Source organism: Gymnogyps californianus, chromosome 5 (assembly GCF_018139145.2).
Source record: "Gymnogyps californianus isolate 813 chromosome 5, ASM1813914v2, whole genome shotgun sequence".
In the NCBI taxonomy this organism is placed as follows: Eukaryota; Metazoa; Chordata; class Aves; order Accipitriformes; family Cathartidae; genus Gymnogyps; species Gymnogyps californianus.
Genome location: NC_059475.1, coordinates 58591050 through 58611246, shown reverse-complemented (window position 1 = coordinate 58611246; position 20197 = coordinate 58591050). Strand labels below are relative to the sequence as shown.

Genomic DNA, 20197 nt, shown 5'->3' with positions numbered 1-20197 from the left:
TTTAGGCTGATAGTTTAATGCTCCAACATTTGTACCACAGGCTTTAATAACATTTTGTCTCCTCTACATCAAGTTCTTCCAAAGACTGGAGGGAAAAATGAACAGCAAGGAATCCTTTTAAGCTACAATTATTTTTTTGAAAGAATTACATCATGGTCCTACCCAATGGAACAACACTATTTTTGCCTAGCTATAGGCATCATCAGGCTACAGACAGCCCATCAACACCTCAAGCATTTAGGTTAGTCTTTGCTGAATAAACATGAGCTACCATCAATCCAATTTCAGCCTCCTCAGTTCCTACCTCTCTTTAAATTGTGAGATGAATGGTAGACACTCATCCATAACAGGACGGCCAATTTCCCATCATCTTGTAGTGGTCACACATACCCTGCTGCCTGTAAGCAATTCAGTAGAGTATCACAAATCTAACCAGCACATCTCAGGGGAAGCAGAGGAAAGAAAAAAGCCTAAATTCCCTGCTGCTTCTAGCTATGCCACCTACTTAGATTTCCTCCCCTGCCTCAAGCTAGTCGCGCCTGTTAGACTGACAAGGACTTTGAGGTTCATTGTTTCCAGGTTAACTGGGTGGCCTTCATTCCTCTTCTGTCTTGGGGCTCTGTGGAGACCATCCCACCACACTGTTTTACTTCACATCCTCAAAGCAAATGCTTGGACTCACCATTCCATTGTCTCTTTAAACTAGTCTATTTCTCCTTTTTCTTCTCCTTTTTTGTGTGCCTCCACAAAGGGGGACACATGAAACCCTTTGCTAAAGTTGCTACTGGATTATGGCTGCATTGATTTGGGCATGATCTTCCATTCCTAAGTGCTCTACCACCACTCTATTTGTTTGCTTTTATTCATGTTTAATATACATTAGCATGTAGTTAGTTTCAAAGATAGATGGATTTGAGACACTAATATGTATAGTGTAAAACAAACCCCTTTACTCCCAATGTGATACTTCTGCAAATGGTATCAGTGGACATGATGACCCTGGATCTACCTACTTAGGAACTGGAGGGAGCTACTGGAAAGCCATTTGCATGTCAGACTTAGTTTTGTAACTTGGCCAAAAGAGCTAACCATCTCTAACCTTTCTTGTTGGCTTCTCTGGAGAAGAAAGGCTTGAGGCTGGGGGACAGCCTGAATTTTTTGCACCCTTTTTCACTGATCAGTACTTTTTTTTTGGTGAAGATCATGACCATAGGATAGAAAAATGAAAATCTCCAGTCAAGATCAATGCAGAATCTGGGTAGTAATGAGCAAAATATCAAAAGGACTGATATTCAAAAGGAAGACGACACCCCTAGGTAACGGCAGCAGTCTCACTGAAAGTATTGGACAATTCCAGCTTTCTGGAAGGGAGAACAGGACTGGGCCTGCAGGCAGCTGTGGAGAGTAAACCTGGTAAAGCTGCAGCTTCTCCCTCTTAGCTCCCTCAACCTCACACGTGTTCTATAAAGCACGAACTAAGATCTCCCCTGATGAGCTCATCTGTTAGCAGTATAACAACCCTGCAGTTGTCTAAAGAAAAACTCCCTCAGACAGGGCTCCACATCAGACTCGGTCCCTTTATGGCTCTCTCCCACCACTAAGCCCAGACGCGATTTCTTACGCTTTGATCTCTGGCTTCCAGGCAATCTTTGTTCTCCCTCAGCAAGGAGCCATCACTAACTCTTTCTCAGGCTCAAAACTACAGGGGCTGCTCCAACACTCCCTGAAAACAAGCTGCCTTTCCTATCTCTCAGCAATCCAGGCTCCCAGCCATCAGATCAGTCAGATCTCCTTAGTCCTCCAAGTCCCATTATTTAGGAAGAAAACCAGGCACAGGTGAGAGTTGAGGCTTGAATGCCTTAAAAGCTTACACTTGCCCCATGATAAGATGCAGGACTCTTGAAATACTTCCAGTAGTTTAAACACTGGAAGGTAGAATGGAATAACTCCAATGAATTCCACATTTATTTAGCCTGTCAAAATATTAACTATTCCTTGCTGGAAATGTTGTAGTTGCACAACTGCCAGCAAGTTGTGAAATGTCTGCCACCGATGTGAAAAACTGAGTGAAGTTCTGGCCTTGAATTTGGTATAAAAAAGATTTTTAAGAATTGAAATGTGTGTTTCCCCCCTTCCAATTTGAACACCTTTGAAAGTCAGTAAGACAGAGGCAGGCAAATAAAAATTTCACCACATGGCGTGGGGAGCATGAGAATGAATGTGAGATTACTGACAAAGTTGTTGCACATGCCCTTTTGGGTTGAAAAAAATACACAAGTAAAATGGGAGAGGCTAGGAGTATACTAGTGTATCAAACCCTTTTCATTTACCTGAATTTGTATAAAATATTTTCTTGGTTTTCCTTTCATTGTTCTTCATTTCATCTCAGTGACTGTTCATTTAAGCTATCTTCATTCATGTAGTTTTGTTTATAAAGTGCATACTATCTGTGTTTGGTCTATCAAAAGCCATGTACAAGTTAGAAGAATGGATAAATTTTGCATGTCACAGGTACCGCACCAAAATCCAGCGTTACTTATGAATACGTAGATGTGCATACATTCATGTATGATGGCAGAAGATCCAAACCGGATATTCTTATTGTAGTAACCTCTCCAGAATTATCATTAACCCCATGGGTCTGTAGATGTCAGGTCTCTACTCTCCAGTTTAATTCCAAGGGAGACGAGTAATTCTGTTGGGGAAACACTGCTGGTTTTCTCTACCAATGCAGATGTGGTTTTAGTTTTGCTGCAGCTCACCAGGTCATGAGCAGTAGTTACCTACAGGCAAAGAACCCCAGGCACGTTCTCATTCTCCCTTTTTGCCCTTTTCCCATAACCAGTCACTGGGGATGGGTTACAAACTTCCCAATGCAAAATACGAAGGGGACAGAGTTTGAAGAGATTCGAACGGTTCTGTGTTCAAATGCTGCCATCAAGTGGATATACATAGTAGAAGGCTGCAATTAATAGCAAGGATATCGTTTCAAAAGAGGAAAGTGGATGGAGAGGGGAAGAATAAAACAGTATTTTTGTTCCAAGTTTCATGTGGCAAAACATTATTAAAACATTTTTGGTCTAATCAAAACTTCTAGTTAAGCCTGGCTTAGTCCCTCTTCTTTGTATTATACCACCTTCATATTTAGCCTCTTTAAAGTTGCTCAGACTTGCCTTTGAGAGACCATGAACATAAGGATGTTGCTCTGTGCCTGCAAAATTTGTCTGGATTGCTAAGGATGAGGACTAGACTCTGCATTGTGTTCCCATGAATGTGTCTGAGACCCTGACTCAGATATGAGCTTCAGCAAAGGTCCTCCACCTCGAGGACCTATAGGGGAGTGAGACAGAAGAAAAAGTCTCTTTTTGAGCTTTAGAGCTAATGTCCAAAATCAATTAATTCAGTGGCTTTCTTCAAATCCCAGAGCAACAGTTCAGTATGTATTTGAGACTGAAATACTCCCCTTTATATAAAGTCTTGTTCCCCCTCTTGCAAAGTTTTAAAAGAACTAGATTCTCATTTCCTTCAAGAAATTTAGGAAGAAACTTCAAAATATTACTTGACGTTATAAGAGCAAGATCTAATACACAGTACATTTTCTGGGTTGATCTCATTTAATGGCCACAGAGATGCAGCAAATCTGGCCCGTCTTCGTGGGCCTCAAGTGCTGGCTCCAATATGGGTTGAGCAACCACAAAAGTCTTCTCTCAAGATTCTTCTTTCACCTAAGCCAGGCAGAACTGGATATTCTCCTAGGCTGCATGACATCCAGGAACGCAAGATTTGTCCATGGCTCATTCACAGGAAATGCACAGTAAATGAGATGTGTTTTGGAAAATCAACAGTGCATGCATAGTACATGTGCAATAATTTAGTGTGCTCTGGATGCATACACACATAGTTCTGCCAGGAAAGTCCTGGATTAAAAAAAAAAAAAAAAAAGAGTCCTATATCTGTAGCAAATTGTTTTGCCCTTAAGGCTGTGATGGTAAATAAATTTTGCCAAGGCACAGGCATATTTGAAAACTTGGAGAGGGAAGGACATAGTTATGAAAAGTATTGTACTCAGGCAGTGCAATCTGGACCATTGTCTTCAGTTATGGTTTGTATATATTCCTGCAGCCAGGTCCTTAACACTGCTTCACCCTCAGAAGCTGAAGGTCTGTTTTAAGTAGGAATACCATGATCCATCTAGACCTAAATATTTCTTTGGAAACAGAACTCAGGTTATCAACCCAGAAGAGCAGATTAGCTGGGCTGTAGTGGATATATCATCAGCAGATGATTTAGCACTTGCAAATAGAATCCTTACTAATCAAAAGCAATGCATACATTATTGGTTTATGGACAGATATCAAGAATGGCAGTAAAAAGAAAAGCCATGCATGTATTCTCTATTCAGACATCCTTGTCCAGAATTTGGTGATTACTACTTTATATGTTCTACTTTTACAGCAGCCAGACCTCTCTCCCACCATGGTCATGAAAAAAAACCTAGACAAAAAAAAAAACCTGACCCAAACCCCGATTCCCCGTCCCCCTGCGCCGCTCGGGGGGGAGGAGGTAGAGAAAATCGGGAGTAAAGTTAAGCCTGGGAAGACGGAGGGGTGGGGGGAAGGTGTTTTAAGATTCGGTTTTATTTCTCATTATCCTGCTCTGATTGGACTGGTAATAAATTAAATTTATTTTTCCTGAAGTCAAGTCTGTTTTGCCCGTGACCGTAATTGGTGAGTGATCTCCCTGTCCTTATCTCGACCCACGAGCCTTTCGTTTTATTTTCTCTCCCCTGTCCAGTTAAGGAGGGGAGTGATAGAGCGGCTTTGGTGGGCACCTGGCATCCAGCCAGGGTCAACCCACCACATGAGCTAATGACCTTCTCTTCAAAGAGGCTCTCCTGACTACATAGGAAGAAACACACTCTGATGGAAGAGCTGCCAACTAGGTCACCATGGCCAAAAATCATGTGGCAGTTTATAAATATGAATTATAATTACCTGGATTTTGTATTTTAAACACAAGCTTTGTTACTCAAAGCCTTGCTCTGGCCTGGAGCAGAGCAAGCTCTAAGGGCTGAGGGAGCCTCTGCTCAAAGGGAGGGGGAAGGTGCACAGCTGACTCTAGAATTTCATCACTGATTCCTAGCAGATATCTACTGTTGCAACTGGTTTTGAATCAAAGCTGCAAGCTACCCAATGGAGTTATTCAATGTTTCTGATTATCTCCAAATTGAGCCTAACATACTTCCAATCACAGAATAGATCACATTAAAATGTACAATACTGAATTACATGTTTAAAATATATTGTTTTAAAAGAAATGTGTAAACTCCCATGGCTCATGTTTCATGGCTTCAAATTCAACACCGCTTACCTGGTTTTACCTTCATCTGGATTTCTAAGTTAGTCATCTTCTCTAAGACTGGTTGAAAAGTTGCTGGGTTTGATGAATATTTGTCTTCTCAACAAGAGTTTTGAGAGGGAGCATCTGCTTCCTTTAAAATTTTCATCCTGTTATCTAGAAGTCAACACTTTCCACAGTAGTATCTCAACACCATTTTTCCTGTTAGCTCTAACCTTTGCACTACATTGTAATGCTATGATAGGTGCAAATATTATCAGCAATACAGCAAACTTGCTATATACTCATAGCAATTAAGAGAGATGTCAACAGAAAAAATCCTAGGGTGATGATCTGCATGTGTTTTAAGGCTCTTTTTTTTTTTTCTTTTTAATTTGAGCAGCTCTTAACAGATTTGGGAATAGCATAGTTATCAGACAGCTTAGAAGAAGCTGCTAAACGTTCCTATCTTCTGGGGTGGCTGGGGAAGTAAATTGTTACTTAACAGCAGCTAAAGACCCCTTTAGGCACTGCAGTTCAAAGTGATTTGGTTTTGTTGGGTGGGGGTTTTTTTTGGGGGGGGGGTGTGGTTCTTTGCTTGTTTGTTTGTTTGTTTTTTGTAGGTTTTTTTTTGAAAGGGAGCAGCCAGCATCAGGCTGCCCAGTAAGGAAGCGAAGCTGGGAGACCCAGGAGGGTCATGCCCCAGGGTGGAACATGCCCTCACCAACAGCACAGTCTCACAGAAGCTGAACACAGAGCTTGTGCTGGTAATGGGGTCCATCAACAGTCCCAGACACAGCAAGTGATGAACCAGGTCCAGGGTCCATCCATGGGCTCCAGTCAGGAACAAAAGGAGACAGGGCCCAAGACAGGGCTGGAGCACAGGTCCAAAGGGTTCATCCAGCAGATGGGCTACCTACAGTACAGGTCTGAGGTCCACCCAGCAGGCAGAGGTGGAGACCAGCACTCCTACAGCATAGCTCAGATCAATAGCCCTGGGCTGACCTGAAATGGGCCTGTGGGCAAGGGGTGGGTGAGGGCCCCAGCTGAGGCTCCTCAGGGACATTAAGACCTACTAATGCCCTCAGGCCCCTAACGATTTTGTGGCTTTCATGAGCCTTTGCCTGTTTGCCAGTGCTGCTCTTGATTCTTGAAAATCTTGTCCTTTCCTTGAAATATGACAGTGAAAAAGCAGAAAGGAAGAATTAAAAGCAGCTGTCCTCTTTCACGTGACACGTTGTCTTTTCATTTCTCCCCATGACACAGGCATGAAGGATACTTCTCTCAGCAGAGTTCTTTGAGGAATATTTATAGAAAAGTCAGAATCAAATCCTTTACATCTCTACTAGGCCTCTAAACAGAAAGTATGACCAAAAACATTGAACACCTTTTTAACATTTTAAAATAGATAAATAGAACAATTTATGGAGGCAGCATCGCAAGCGACAGAGACCTTTATCCTGAAATTAATATCACAAAGACCTTGCGGTGGGTTGACCCTGGCTGGGTGCCAGGTGCCCACCAAAGCCGCTCTATCACTCCCCTCCTCAGCTGGACAGGGGAGAGAAAATAAAACGAAAGGCTCGTGGGTCAAGATAAGGACAGGGAGATCACTCACCAATTACGGTCACGGGCAAAACAGACTTGACTTCAGGAAAAATAAATTTAATTTATTACCAGTCCAATCAGAGCAGGATAATGACAAATAAAACCAAATCTTAAAACACCTTCCCCCCACCCCTCCCCTCTTCCCAGGCTTTACTTTACTCCGGATTTTCTCTACCTCCTCCCCCCCGAGCGGCGCAGGGGGACGGGGAATGGGGGTTTGGGTCAGTTCATCACACGTTGTTTCTGCCGCTCCTTCCTCCGCAGGGGGAGGACTCCTCACACTCTTCCCCTGCTCCAGCGTGGGGTCCCTCCCACGGGGGTCAGCCCTCCACGAACTTCTCCAACGTGAGTCCTTCCCACAGGCTACAGTTCTTCACGAACTGCTCCAGCGTGGGTTCCTTCCACGAAGTGCAGTTCTTCAGGAACAGACTGCTCCAGTGTGGGTCCCCCACGGGGTCACAAGTCCTGCCAGCAAACCTGCTCCAGCATGGGCTCCTCTCTCCATGGGTCCACAGGTCCTGCCAGGAGCCTGCTCCAGCACAGGCTTCCCACGGGGTCACAGCCTCCTTCGGGCATCCGCCTGCTCCGGTGTGGGGTCCTCCACGGGCTGCAGGTGGATATCTGCTCCACCGTGGACCTCCATGGGCTGCAGGGGGACAGCCTGCCTCACCATGGCCTTCACCATGGGCTGCAGGGGAATCTCTGCTCCGTGCCTGGAGCACCTCCTCCCCCTCCTTCTTCACTGACCTTGGTGTCTGCAGAGTTGTTGCTCTCACGTATTCTCACTCCTCTCTCTGGCTGCAACTGCTACTCCTCTGTAACTTCTTTTCCCTTTCTTAAATATGTTATCACAGAGGCGCTACCACTGTTGCTGATGGGCTCGGCCTTGGCCAGCAGTGGGTCCGTCTTGGAACCCGCTGGCATTGACTTTATTGGACACAGGGGAAGCTTCTAGCAGCTTCTCACAGAAGCCGCCCCTGAAGCCCCCCCTGCTACCAAAACCTTGCCACGCAAACCCAATACAGATCTACAAGATTCTATAGGAGTAATCTATCTTATAAGTATGTAAAAATAGCAAAGCTGACTGGATAGGTGAGACATCAGTGTGAATTTGCTCCTGTTGATTGCAATCTCTAAAGTCTTTATCACGTATAGCAGAAGAATTAATCAGGGACACTTGTTGCAGGCTTTGCTGTAGCATAATATTTACAAATGAATAAATAAACCAGTATAGCCCTTAACTGTTGTTTATTAAAAAAAAGCATTACTGAGTAATTTACAGGTACCGTATTTGCCAAGTTAATTATGCACAAGACAAGAAAGCTGCAATACAGTTCCAGTGTTAAATTACTTTTTATTTTACAAAAAATAGCTCCCTTGAAAAGAAATCAAATTAACATTCCCTGCTCTTTAATCCTTTCTTTTTTTTTTTTTATCTTTTATTCTGGGCAATGAAAAAATCCTCAACAATACAGATACATTATATTTCTTCATTATCACTCAGCACAAGCGACAGCAAATGTACTCACAAATATCGAGGCCAATCACAGGCAATAAATTCATTCTATTTTACATATTGCTATGAAAAGTTGCAAGTGGCTGCTCGGCTTTCAAGGGCCTAGATGGCAGTGTAGTTCTTAGTGTAATTAGTCAATTTGATCTTCTCTGGGAAGATAATATTAACTGAGAGGTTTTCCCCATTGTTAGATTTCAGAAAAAAGTTCTTTTTCTTGCGTAGGAGGTGACTATATTTGGCATTAGCAAGCCACATCTCGCATTTTGAAAAAAACACAATCCCGGTTGTACCCAAGACAACAAGACATGTAAGCAAGCCCAGTACAACAAAACATATCACCTGGCTTCTACTGAGCAAGGGATCTGCATTTTGGATTGTTTCTTTCATTGTTATTTTCAGGATTTCTTGTTGTTGATGCATTGATCTGTGATGAGCTTTTGAGGGTGGCTTGTAATTCTGCATATGCTTTGTCTCCATATTCACTCCAGAAAGACTTGTGTTTTTGCTGGGATGTTTGCAGGTCACACCAATGAATTCTGGTTTACAGATGCATTCAAATCCTCCTTGGGGATGTTCGCTGCATGTCCCTCCATTCTCACAGGGGCCACTTGCACAGAATATGACATGGCTGCTGCAGAGCTTTCCCGTATAGCCATGGGGACAAAAACAGCTGAAACCCACACCAATATCTGTACATGTTCCTCCATTTTCACACGGGTTGGATTCACAATCATCTCTATCTATTTCGCAGAAGTTGCCAGCAAAACCAGAAGGGCACAGACAGGAAGCATGGGGTGCAAAGCCATTGTCATCAATGCACGTTCCTCCATTCTGGCAGGGAGAGCTAGAATAGATAACAAACACATAGACAGAATTGAATGAAAGTCCAACGAAAGAAGCTATTAGGAAACACTTTATATAATAAAAGGAGCTGGTTTTCTTTAGAAGAGCCAATTCCAAATGCAAATCCACCGAAGTCAATGAAGTTGAATCAAGAATCAGTTTGTTCAACAGCTTTGTCAATACCGATTATAGTATCTTCTGCCGACCCTTCGGGCAGGATTAGTACACCAGTATATAAATTCAACCTGAAGAGCTCTGAAGGGATTTTAAATTATTTCAAACATTTATTCAAATTAAGCTTCCCAGTGTTTTCATATGCTTAGAGCTATTTAGCCGAGCAACTATTCAGACAAGACTGAACAAAGACACTACCAGCATGGCTTTCTTTTCCACCTGATTATTCATAAGATAATCTATGTATTGTATTGGCACAGCAAAACACTCTGCCATAGCAGCTAGATGTAAAGCTGATTGTTTTTATTCTGCCTCTCCAGTGCTCCACAACACAAAAAATTTAGAAGCAAACAGATACTTTCCTGCAAACTGTTGTTCAGCCAAAAATTTTGATAAATATAATTATAATAAAAAATATAAATGGGATAATTTCAGCCTTGGCAAAGGCAGCTGTAATGTGAGGACAGGAAACCAAGTATCTTCAAACTCTTTAAGAACTTAACAATTAATAGCCTGGTACTATGTTTTAAGTGATGTAAATTGACTTGAGACACCTTTTTTTACCTTTGCAATGTAACTGTGCCTTACTGAGTGTAAGGCCAAAAGACAGGGCCACCCCTTGACAGAAAGGCACAAATGTGCCAATTCGGTAGAGCTATGCACTGTGGACTTGGTCCTTTAGCTGGCCCTGTTGGCAGAAAAGGGACCCCGGGTCACAGGTTTACAAATAAATCTCAAACCCCACTTTCATGGCAGTTCATCACATATGAACAAAGCTTTTAAAACCTACCTTGTAAAAATGAATAACACTTGGCAAAGCTTACAACAAGCCTCTCTGACAACAACAGTTTTCCTAATACTTACAAATCTCTGAAGACATACAGCATAGTACCAGGACATAGTTGAAAAGTCCAAGCTGTTATTTAAGTGTTACATTTCCAGGGTAAAGTCCCAGTGGTAATGAACATCACAGCTTCATGAATACTGACATTTCACATATGCAGTGGTCAGTAGCAATTGGCCATTATGGATTTCCATGGTGTGACACGGAGATTTAAGAGATCTGTTGATGTCTGAGTGAGATGACTGTGAAAGAGATATAAGCTCCTGACTACAAATGGTCCCTGACCACCGGTCAGGATGAGCTTGAGCTTCTCAAATGCCCAGCCATTGCTCTGGGAGTAGCTATGATAGAGACTACTTCCAGCTTTACGGGGGACTGAAACACTTGGTGGCCACCCATCAGGACAGCCTGAATAGCGTGGTAGAGGCATCATCTGCCTGTTTCTTGCTGCTTCCACATAACTGCTCTGTCCTCTTGTATTGTCCTTCACTGTAGATGTTGGCTGGAAAAAAGGCTACTGAAAGAACAAATTGGAAGTCTGGAAGCAGTATTAGGAAAGTGAAAGGTGTGGCTGTCCCTGGACTTTGACATAGCAGTTGTTGGTGACAACTTGAGGTGATCATGCAAACAAGGAATTTTGCCACAATCACTAGCCACTGTGTCTGCTTTAAGCAAAATACGGAAGCTGTAGTTGTACAGTCCTTGAGTAAATGAGTGGTTATGGCCTGTCTTGGAGAGTCTAGCACCCTCTCTTAGCTTTACAGGTCCCATGGAAAATCTGACAAGCTGTTTTGGATATGGCAATGTGTAGAAGTTTGAACCCTCATGGGTGGGTTGAATTACAGTACTTTCTAGTGAAATAGGAAGAAATTGCTGGAGAATGTAAGTGTAAATTTTTTTCTGAACATTTCAGAAGTGTAAAAAATTTAAATAAAAAACAGTTAAGGGAAAATATGCAGAATTTTGAAAATTTATTCTTTGTTTATTACTAACACTGAGTTGCATTTGCCTAATTTTAATACGTTTAAATAAATAAGGTATTAATATTAATCTCCTTGAATAGATTCAGTTACTTTGCATTTTTGGCATTTAATGCATGTTCAGCAAGGTGTGGTACATGAAGGACTAGCTGTGGAAACATGGACGTACCACTTCTTTACTTTCCAAATACTCTGCTTTCATTTTAGAAAGCACCACTTGCTGCTCTGTTTCAGAGCAAAACTTCAGAATATCACGCAGATGTCACTAATGCAGATGCATCTGCCTGATTTTGTAAACAGACTAGAACAATCACTTTGATTTGTGAATTGTCTTGGTTCTGAATAGGTTGTGAATATTAACTAAGGAGTCAGCAGCAATGCTTAGTAATATCAACATTGTTAACATTACCACTGAGGCAGAGAGGAACTGAGAGGAAGTGAGATGTGAATGAGATGACATCATATGATGAGGTCTCTTCCCAGGATGTGAGGTGCACTCTCTGGTGGACTGTGAAGTAGTAGCAGGCGTGGAGTGCTTATGCTGAGAACAGTTGTCCTTTTGAACTAAAAGTAGATTTGCAGAGCCTGCTACTCATTTTCCTGAAAAAGACACATCTTCCTAGAGAAAAGGAATTGCTGTTTCAAGAATGTTGTTTCATTATGAAAAATTGTTCATGATTTCCAGACTAGCTCATGAGCATTCAGTTTGAACACACAGTACTATCACAACAATGTAGTTTCAGCAATTTAAAAACATGAGGATTTTAATAAAGTACATGGAACTAATCTGTGTTGTTTCATTGATACTGTACCTCATCTGTTCTTTGGGATAGTTAGTATACATCCACGTTGAATTACTGAAATATTTGCTCTACAGATGAAAAGTGGAGAAACCAAGCTATTCACATCCCCTATGTTAGGCAAGTAGCCTGAATGTCATTCAAGGCACTTGCGAGGAACTTAAATTCCCTCATTGTCAATGAAGAGAAATAGGCAAATCAGAGCTACTGTTCTTATTACTGTATATGGTTTGTATATACAATTATCTCTCATTACAGGTGAGAACACAGGACGGGAGGTTACTTCAAGTTTGTTTACTAAAATCATGGGAAGGCAGAAATTCACCGCAACAAAATGTGCAAATTATCACTTTTAGTACTCAAATTATGCACACAAACTCATGCTGATAATCTGTAAATCTTTACAATATGAAGAGATCAGATTTGTAAAGTTTGATAAAAATATCAGCAACTAGCAGAAGCATTGTATATTTTAGCACAGAGATACTTCCACTTAGCAAAGAATTCTGAATAATAGTCAGTAGGAGTGTGGATTTTAAATTCATGTCAGAAATCAATATTTACCCATTAATAATGCAGGGTCCTTTTTTGAGATGGCAGTTTTTTCCTGTAAATCCCTGGGCACACAGACAAATATATCCTCCATCACCAGTCTCTATGCATGTTGAGTTATTGGTGCAGGGCTTTGCAGAACATGGGTGAATATCTGTTTAAAAAAAACCAGGACTCAATTAATCTAACGAGAAAGAGTCAGTAAATAGTATATAATACTTAAAATATAGCTTTAATGTCCTTCATCCTGCATTTTATAAATTCTGATTTATTCCTTCCTCTGTTAAAGTGGAGTTCAGATTGTTCAACTATTGCAAGCACTTTCAGCTTGTTTCTCTCTTCCTAGCTCCCACTTCTAAAATATGTTTGAATTGTTCCAGTCTATAAATAAGTAATATTATCAATAAAATATTAGCAGGGGAGAAAGAACCATGTAGTCTAGTCATCCTTTCACAACCTTGGCTTCTCTATGAGCAGAATTCTGATGAAGCAATCAGGAACTGGGGATTCTCCCTGCTCCCTGTCCGAGAGCCTATCATTATGTGCTTGTGAACAAACACTTCATAATAACAGAGATCAGCAAGTTACAAAAATCTCTTAAAATTTCATCTTTTGGCTGGGCTGCATCCAACCCTTACATAACTGTACCAGAAGAGAGAGCTGTATGACGTCTGGACCCAAAGTCACACATCTCATTTTCTTTACAATTTCCCTGCTGAGCCACTTCCCACTCAAATGATTACTGAATTTTTAAAATAATTAAAAATAAATAAACAAACAAGTGCGTATTTTAGCCAGCTAATGGAGCAGCTGCAGAGCAGTGCTGACTGCAAGTTATCTGACGCCTTGCACACACATGTGCACACATACACTTTCTAAGAAGATGAAAAGGGATTTAAGGGCATTTATATTTTACTTCCCACAACATAACATGAAAGTTAGATGATATCATGAGGTACTGCAAAATTTTAACCATAGCAAAACATTTCAACAGCCTTAGCTTTCAAATACAATCTTCCCTGGATAAGAGGCTATTTTCTAATGTATTAGCCTATTCTCATTGCAAGACAACCACTTTGCATGCACTTTGAATGTAAGCTCCAATTTTCACAATGACCAAAATAACCTTGAATGCTTTTTGGAGCAGTGTTGTTTGCCACCTGTTTTCACAGGCTTTAAAGGCAGCTAATAAAGCATGAACTCTGATGCAGGAGCAAGGAAACTCTGAAATATATATGGATAGGTGTGTGTGTGTGTGTGTGTGTTGTGTGTGTGTGTGTGTGTGTGTGTATACATATACATGTACACATACATTACTGTCAGTAATTTCTGTCAAGGATTTAATCTTAAAACACAACTTAAAAGCTTGTAGGAACATATCCTTTTAAAATATAAATACATAAATAGCCCCAAATAGCCCATTTTCTCTAGTTTACCTCTCAAAAGGCCAACAAGCAAGTGACTTACTTGCTTCAAGTGATAACTGAGTCTGAGATGAGAATTTGAAAACAGGACAGTACATTTACACATGTATTATGAATGGCCACAATCATATTACCAATAAATTAATTAATATTTGTGTAAAACTAAGTTGTCATGCTGCAGTACATGAAGCAACCACTGAGTGTTTTTACAAGGAAGGCACACAGTAGTAGTTTATGTCACAGCAGAATTTCTAGACCCTGTCTCATGCATGCTGAGCATAGGCATTAGAGGCTCCACCTGTACTCTCTTTGGTGACAGCTTACCAACGCGCACCCTTGGCAAAGCAGCCAAGTGACATGTAGCACAGTATACTCCGAGCTCACACCACATGTTGGCTTTTTAGCCCAATTGAGGCCAAGATTCAAGCAGGAAGTCAGGGGCACACTAAGATGACTGTGCAGGCACAGACAGAGGTGACAAGAGGACAGAGATGACTGATCTGACTTAGCAAGGTGGATCATATGCTTTGACTAGGCTGTCATTTTTTCTTGGAAATAAATTGACTAATCTGGTTTTCCCTTTGTTACGTTCAGTGTTTGATGTGGTACCTGTTCCTGTACCATGTAGTGTATGTCAGAGAGCCGCAGAGGGAAACCCTGGGCTGTGCAGCCTGGTTCCACGTGTTCCTATACCTGATTTCACAGCTGTGTTTCCAGAGGATGAGAAGATGCCACGGCATTCAGTTAGGCAGGCTGGTGCACTCCATTGCAAAGAGATTAACCAGCAGTGATAACACTAATATCAACTCATAGATTTCTTTCTTTAAGTGCCACATCTGTCCACGTGACTGCAATAATGGCCATAAATGATACCACTGATCCTGGCCTACATGTTTAGAGTGGATCACGCCCAATCTATAATCTGCATGCCTATAAATTTCTGGGAAGGTCATTCTTGACCTGAACTGAGGACCAGGCTGCCCACAATAAAAACAACAGCTACATAGTCAGAGGCATTAGCAAGCCACTTGATGATCTAAAACTACTCCAGAAAGGAACTTCCATGATACAAGCCAAGGAGACTAACTTTTCTAGAAAATAGAAAAAGAGATACCACCACCAGTCCAAATCGTCTTTTTTCCCTCCCATGCTCAGCAAGCAAATAAGCTGCTGAGATTATATCTGTATTTTACAAATATTTCAGGTGTTTACAGTAGTGGCCAAATGAACTTCAGACCCTCCCACAGTTTTCCATTCCCGATTTTGCCATCCTTGTGAGTTGGCATTTGCTCACAGTTGGTAACATTAAAACAGTATCTATGCCAGAAATTCCCTGGCAAAATATTACACTTACTATAGCAGCAAAAAGGAAGAATTTCAAGAGAATGCCAAACCTGCAGTACTCATGGCCCTTCATCGACCTCCACAGAAACAACAGAAATACAGTTTTCTAACATGCCTTATCTCATTACACACCAGAAGCTAAAAATTGTCTCCAGTAGCTAAAAAATGGCCCTTAATGTCATATGCATGTGACAAATATAACAGCTGTGGCCTGCTCTCATCAGACACAAACATTTGTATTAGAAGAGAGAGGCAGGGAGTCTGGTACTTTATGGTAAGAAATTGATGGGTTTGTATTTCCATATTTAAAAAAACCAGTTATGTATATATGCCAGTGATCCCCCAAAGAGCGGGAGCCTTCAAAGCCTTCCTTTTTCCTAACCTAACCAAGTTTCATTTAGTGGTACCTGTTAATGAGTTACAGCAGTCTGTCATGACTTTAGACAGCCAGGAAACTGACAGCAACTTTTTGGCAGGGGATGATGAGATCAGTGGCTAAGCAATTAACCCATTTGAGGTTTCAGTGCTTTATTGGGTCAGGATAACAATTTGTAGCAACCTTCCAGTAGCAAGAAAAGGAGGATCCTTCTCTTGATCCCTTGTGGCAAAACAATGCATTTAGAGTAGGTAAATCCACTGAGATGAAAGACTTTCAACATAACATGTCTCTGCAGATGAAAAGATGGTTATTTCTTTTTGGCTGAATATTCTTGGCAGCTCTTCATGGGTATCTAGATTCAAATTGGCAAAGAAGACTCTGAGATGACTCTGAGCGTTGAGAGAAATCATAGTTTCTGAACTTAAGCATGGGATACCTTTTCTGTATAATAGAACTATCTTAATGAATATGTATTAAAATAATATTTTTCCATAAAGACATGGGTATAATTTCCAAAGCACTGTTTTGCATCCTAAGTACCAGTTGCAAGAGGGAAACATTGCAAGGCTCAGAATTGCAAAGATGTATTAGTACTTCGAAATTCAGCTAGGCACTTAAGGCTTTTAAAAGTATGCCAAGCTTGAAAAACTTAATATTAATTTACAGGAATCTTTAGATGTGAAGATGGTACCTTTAAAAATCTGGTCCTTTAGAGTCATTAGAACTGAGCCTCCCAAGGTGGCAGTAGGGGGTTGTTCTGTCTAGTTTTAGAAATCTTTGATTGTAAATCACAGACAACAGAGGGACCCATTCCTCCTCACTAATCGTAAAGAGAATCTAGGTGGCTGTCTCAGGTACAAGCACATCTGTGAGAGGTGTCCAGAACAACATCTCTGAGAGCTTATAGTCACATCTGCACCATTGCTACCGCAGCTTCTGCAAACATACCAGGACTAGCTTTAAACTAAGAAGCCTGTCTATGCTTATGTGTGCAGGCGGTGAGTACGGGCTGCAAAACCTGATGAGAAGCTAAATGAGCACCTGAGTACCTTGCACCAAGGTCCATGTCACTGCAAGGATGTGAACTACCTGAAATCTTCTGAATCATTTAGTCATCTTGAAAATTTTATCCAGTTCAAATTGTGTCATCATTAATTACTGTTTTGGGTGCGCATTGGCAGAACACAGGCATGCTCTATAAATTATAAGCTGTATAACAACAAAAGCCTGAAAGACACAAAAAGAGAATGAGGCCCTGGACACCTGTCCTCTTCCAGCTGCAGCTACGTGGGCTGAACAGGCACATGCTCCTGGATGCTCGTGTGGTTTTGGCCCCTCAGATCTCTTTGGCTGAACATTTGCCTGTGTCAGCCAAAATAAACCAGCTCAGCAAAGGCCAACTCTTCAGCTCGCTTATGCTAAGCTGGCTCATTCTGACCGGCAAGGGGTGAGAGAGTGCACACAAAAGCTGTGCTTACCCGTCAGACCTGAGAGGGAAGTGGCAGTTTGTTCAGGCAGACCTTTTTCTCAGTTATACTAATGCTACTCCACTGAATCATCACTGGGTTAAGTAAAGGAAGAAATAAGCACAATGTTTTCCTTTTCAAGAAGTATTACGAAAGTAGCACATATATATAATGTGCTAGGTAAATATTTCAAATTATTTAATATATATTGTGTTTTTGTAGAAAGGGCTTACATGACAACAAGGGAGCAGTTATTTGTTGGCCTTGTCCATGATAATCAAAGTTTAAAACAGAATGAGTTTACGCTTTGCTCGCACATATGCCCAATTACAAAAGATACTGCATGCTTCAGCCTACATTGTTATAAAAGTTCCAGGCTTATGTGCTGCTGCCCAGCATCCCCTTATTATCTGGCGCTAACATTCAATCTTTTAAAATTAGTTATCCAGAAGGACTTTTGCATGTCTCCAGCACCAGATGGGGCTGTTTCACCTCACTTGCTCAAGGACAGGAAAGGATGTCCAAACCTATGTCACAGAGGCTGCCAACCCAGCCCTCCTCACAGATGCACTGCCAGGGCTTGGCACAGCTGCCGTGCAAACACCCAGGGAAAGGAACACACTGATTACAAAGAGCACCCTGCCAACCAGGTTGACACCTGAAAGAGATAAAAGACAAGATAGAGGCATAGTTTATTTTTAATAAACATAATTACAAGGATGTTCCCCTTTTTGAGGCACAATAAACTTTCGGATACAAAACTGGACTATGCAGCACATTTGAACAAAAAGATACCATCAATGCTTCTGGATTACTAGAAGCAGTTTATGTGAAGAAAATGGTTTCATTCAGTGAGAAAAAAATAAAAAAATGCTCATCAATGTAAAGCCTTTTCTTACTGGAAAAAGTAGACTAAAAAGGCACCTAGATGTCTGTGCTCTATGATTCCAGTTACTGTATCCTACCAGAGTGCTGTTTCATTACAGTTCCATATTTTCAGAGGGCAAATCATTTCAGCTTCCGTCTATTTTACCAGGACTATGAATTATTGAAGCCTTCCATTCCTGTGCTAATAGCCCTGTCTGACTGATCTTTTTACCTGCATTCACTGGGAAATTCACAAAATCCATTCTCTGGGTGGCAGCCAGTTTTACAGTTCACGCCTGGAAGAAGAGATTTATAATATCAAACCAGAAAAATCAACACTCAGAAAAAAAAAAATCATATTATGTCCTATACACATTACTGATGTTTTAAAAGAACCCAGACTGCATAACGTTCTGATTTTTTTCTTCAAACATGTTTTTTGCAACATAACATTTTAAATGAACTTAATCTGGAGCATGTTACAGAGTGTTCCTATAGGATAAGTGAAATGACATAAAGAATTAACCGCAAAAGAATACAAAGTCACTTTAGCATATGCAAAGTGTATGTAATATCACGACACACTACTTTAAAAAGGAAATTTCAGAACAGATCCATGTATGTCTTTTCACAAGATGCCACTCCAAACGCATTGTTTCAGAACTACTTGAAACACGAAAGTACCTTTAGTCAGAAAAGAAATTCCATTTAAAACAACTTACAGTAAAAATGTTGAATTCATTTCAACCCTACGTCGGATGAAAAAAAAAATCACCATTTTCATTAAATCATGCATGAATAAGGTAAGTTAAGGAGGTCTCAGCCACATTTTTTTGTTTGTTTCAAGTATTTGCATCAAGCAACGCTCCTCTGAAATGCCACCGTTAGCCACTGACATCCTACGCAAACGGCACGAGAAATGCACTCAGTCGGATGCAAAGGAAAAGCTTCCTAAAGACCCCCAGCATCTTCGGCCGGAGCGAGCGCTGGGGAAGGCTTTGCCCTCCGGGGACTGCAGGAGGGCTCCCGCCGCCGCTTTCCGCCCAGCCCCGGCAAACTCCGAAAACTTTCCCAACTCGCCTCCCCTCACCGCGCCGCCTCCCGCCGCCGGCACCGGGGTGCCCGCTGCTCCGCCGCTCGCCGCCCTCCCGCCGCCCTCCTCCGGCGCTCCCCGCGGCCGGGGTTACCTGGGGCTGCGGGGAGGACGAGGGGCAGCAGGCAGCAGCAGCCGATGAGCCCGGCGGCGCGCAGCCCCATGGCCGGGGCCGCTCCGCGCCGCTCCGCGCCGCCCCGCCGGCAGCTCGGCGGAGGACGCGCGGCTTCCTCGCCGGGCGGCGGCGGTGGCCGGGAAGGCGGTACCCCCCACCCGCAGCGCCGCCGGCCTCCGGCACGACGGGGCGGGAGGAAGGAGGGACGGGAGGGAGGGGAGGGCTGCCCGCCTCCTCCCGGCCCCCGTGCCCTCCGCCCGCAGGGAGGGGACCTGCCTAACTCTGCCGCTCCGAGCCCGCTCTCCTGCGCGGGGGCGGAGAGAGGAGCCGCGCACCTTGCGCACCCCGGCTTGCGCGGTCGCGGGCGAGGGGAGGAAATCTGCGAGGGCGCGGGAGAAGGGAGCTCTGGTGGGGGTGTGTTGAGCGCCTCTTATCTCGTTAAAACTTACTCCGGCTGTCCACAAAGAGCTAACTGGGGGCTTGTCTTCAGAAATCTGAAGACTTGTCTCCTTAGGCATTCACATCAGAGCTCCAACTTTTTCAGGAAAGACCTCAGCAAAAGTAAGGAAGGTAAAATATTTTATGTCTCTGAGGCTAAAGAGTTAAAAAAAAACCCCCATCGTCAAAACACCCCAAACCCTACCTTTAGCAGTCTGTTATACACGGAACAGATCAAGAAGAAACATTACTTCCACCACAAGGCAAAGTAAATCATGCATTTTATTCTATGACTGTTCCTTCCCCTTTTCTATCTTTTTATTCTTCCTTTGAGCTGTCCCTTATGGAAATAGACTGGCTATTTCTTATTCTTTGTATTTTTTCTTGTTGTTTTCTTCTTTTAAAGAAGTTATGCCT

At 42.2% G+C, this 20197-nt stretch overlaps 1 protein-coding gene across 1 annotated transcript; it reads right to left on the bottom strand.

Annotated features, from left to right (window-relative positions):
- Positions 1-8178: 8178 nt before the first annotated feature.
- Positions 8179-19392, bottom strand: DLK1 (delta like non-canonical Notch ligand 1). The gene is made up of 5 exons (XM_050897851.1): positions 19322-19392; positions 18367-18430; positions 17795-17925; positions 12667-12808; positions 8179-9305 (listed from the first exon to the last, which is right to left on the bottom strand). The coding sequence occupies exons 1-5, from the start codon at positions 19389-19391 to the stop codon at positions 8564-8566; spliced, it is 1149 nt and encodes a 382-aa protein (XP_050753808.1). The 5' UTR covers position 19392; the 3' UTR covers positions 8179-8563.
- Between the last annotated feature and the right edge of the window lie 805 nt (positions 19393-20197).

Bases quoted from the DNA above. Each gene is read 5' to 3' on its own strand.
- DLK1 (XM_050897851.1), bottom strand. From the start codon at position 19,391: ATGGGGCTGCGCGCCGCCGGGCTCATCGGCTGCTGCTGCCTGCTGCCC. The intron at 18,431-19,321 runs GTAACCCCGGCC...CTCTTCTTCCAG, and splicing joins CGTCCTCCCCGCAGCCCCAG to GCGTGAACTGTAAAACTGGC. The intron at 9,306-12,666 runs GTAAATATTGAT...TATCTATTCTAG, and splicing joins GGACCCTGCATTATTAATGG to CTCTCCCTGCCAGAATGGAG.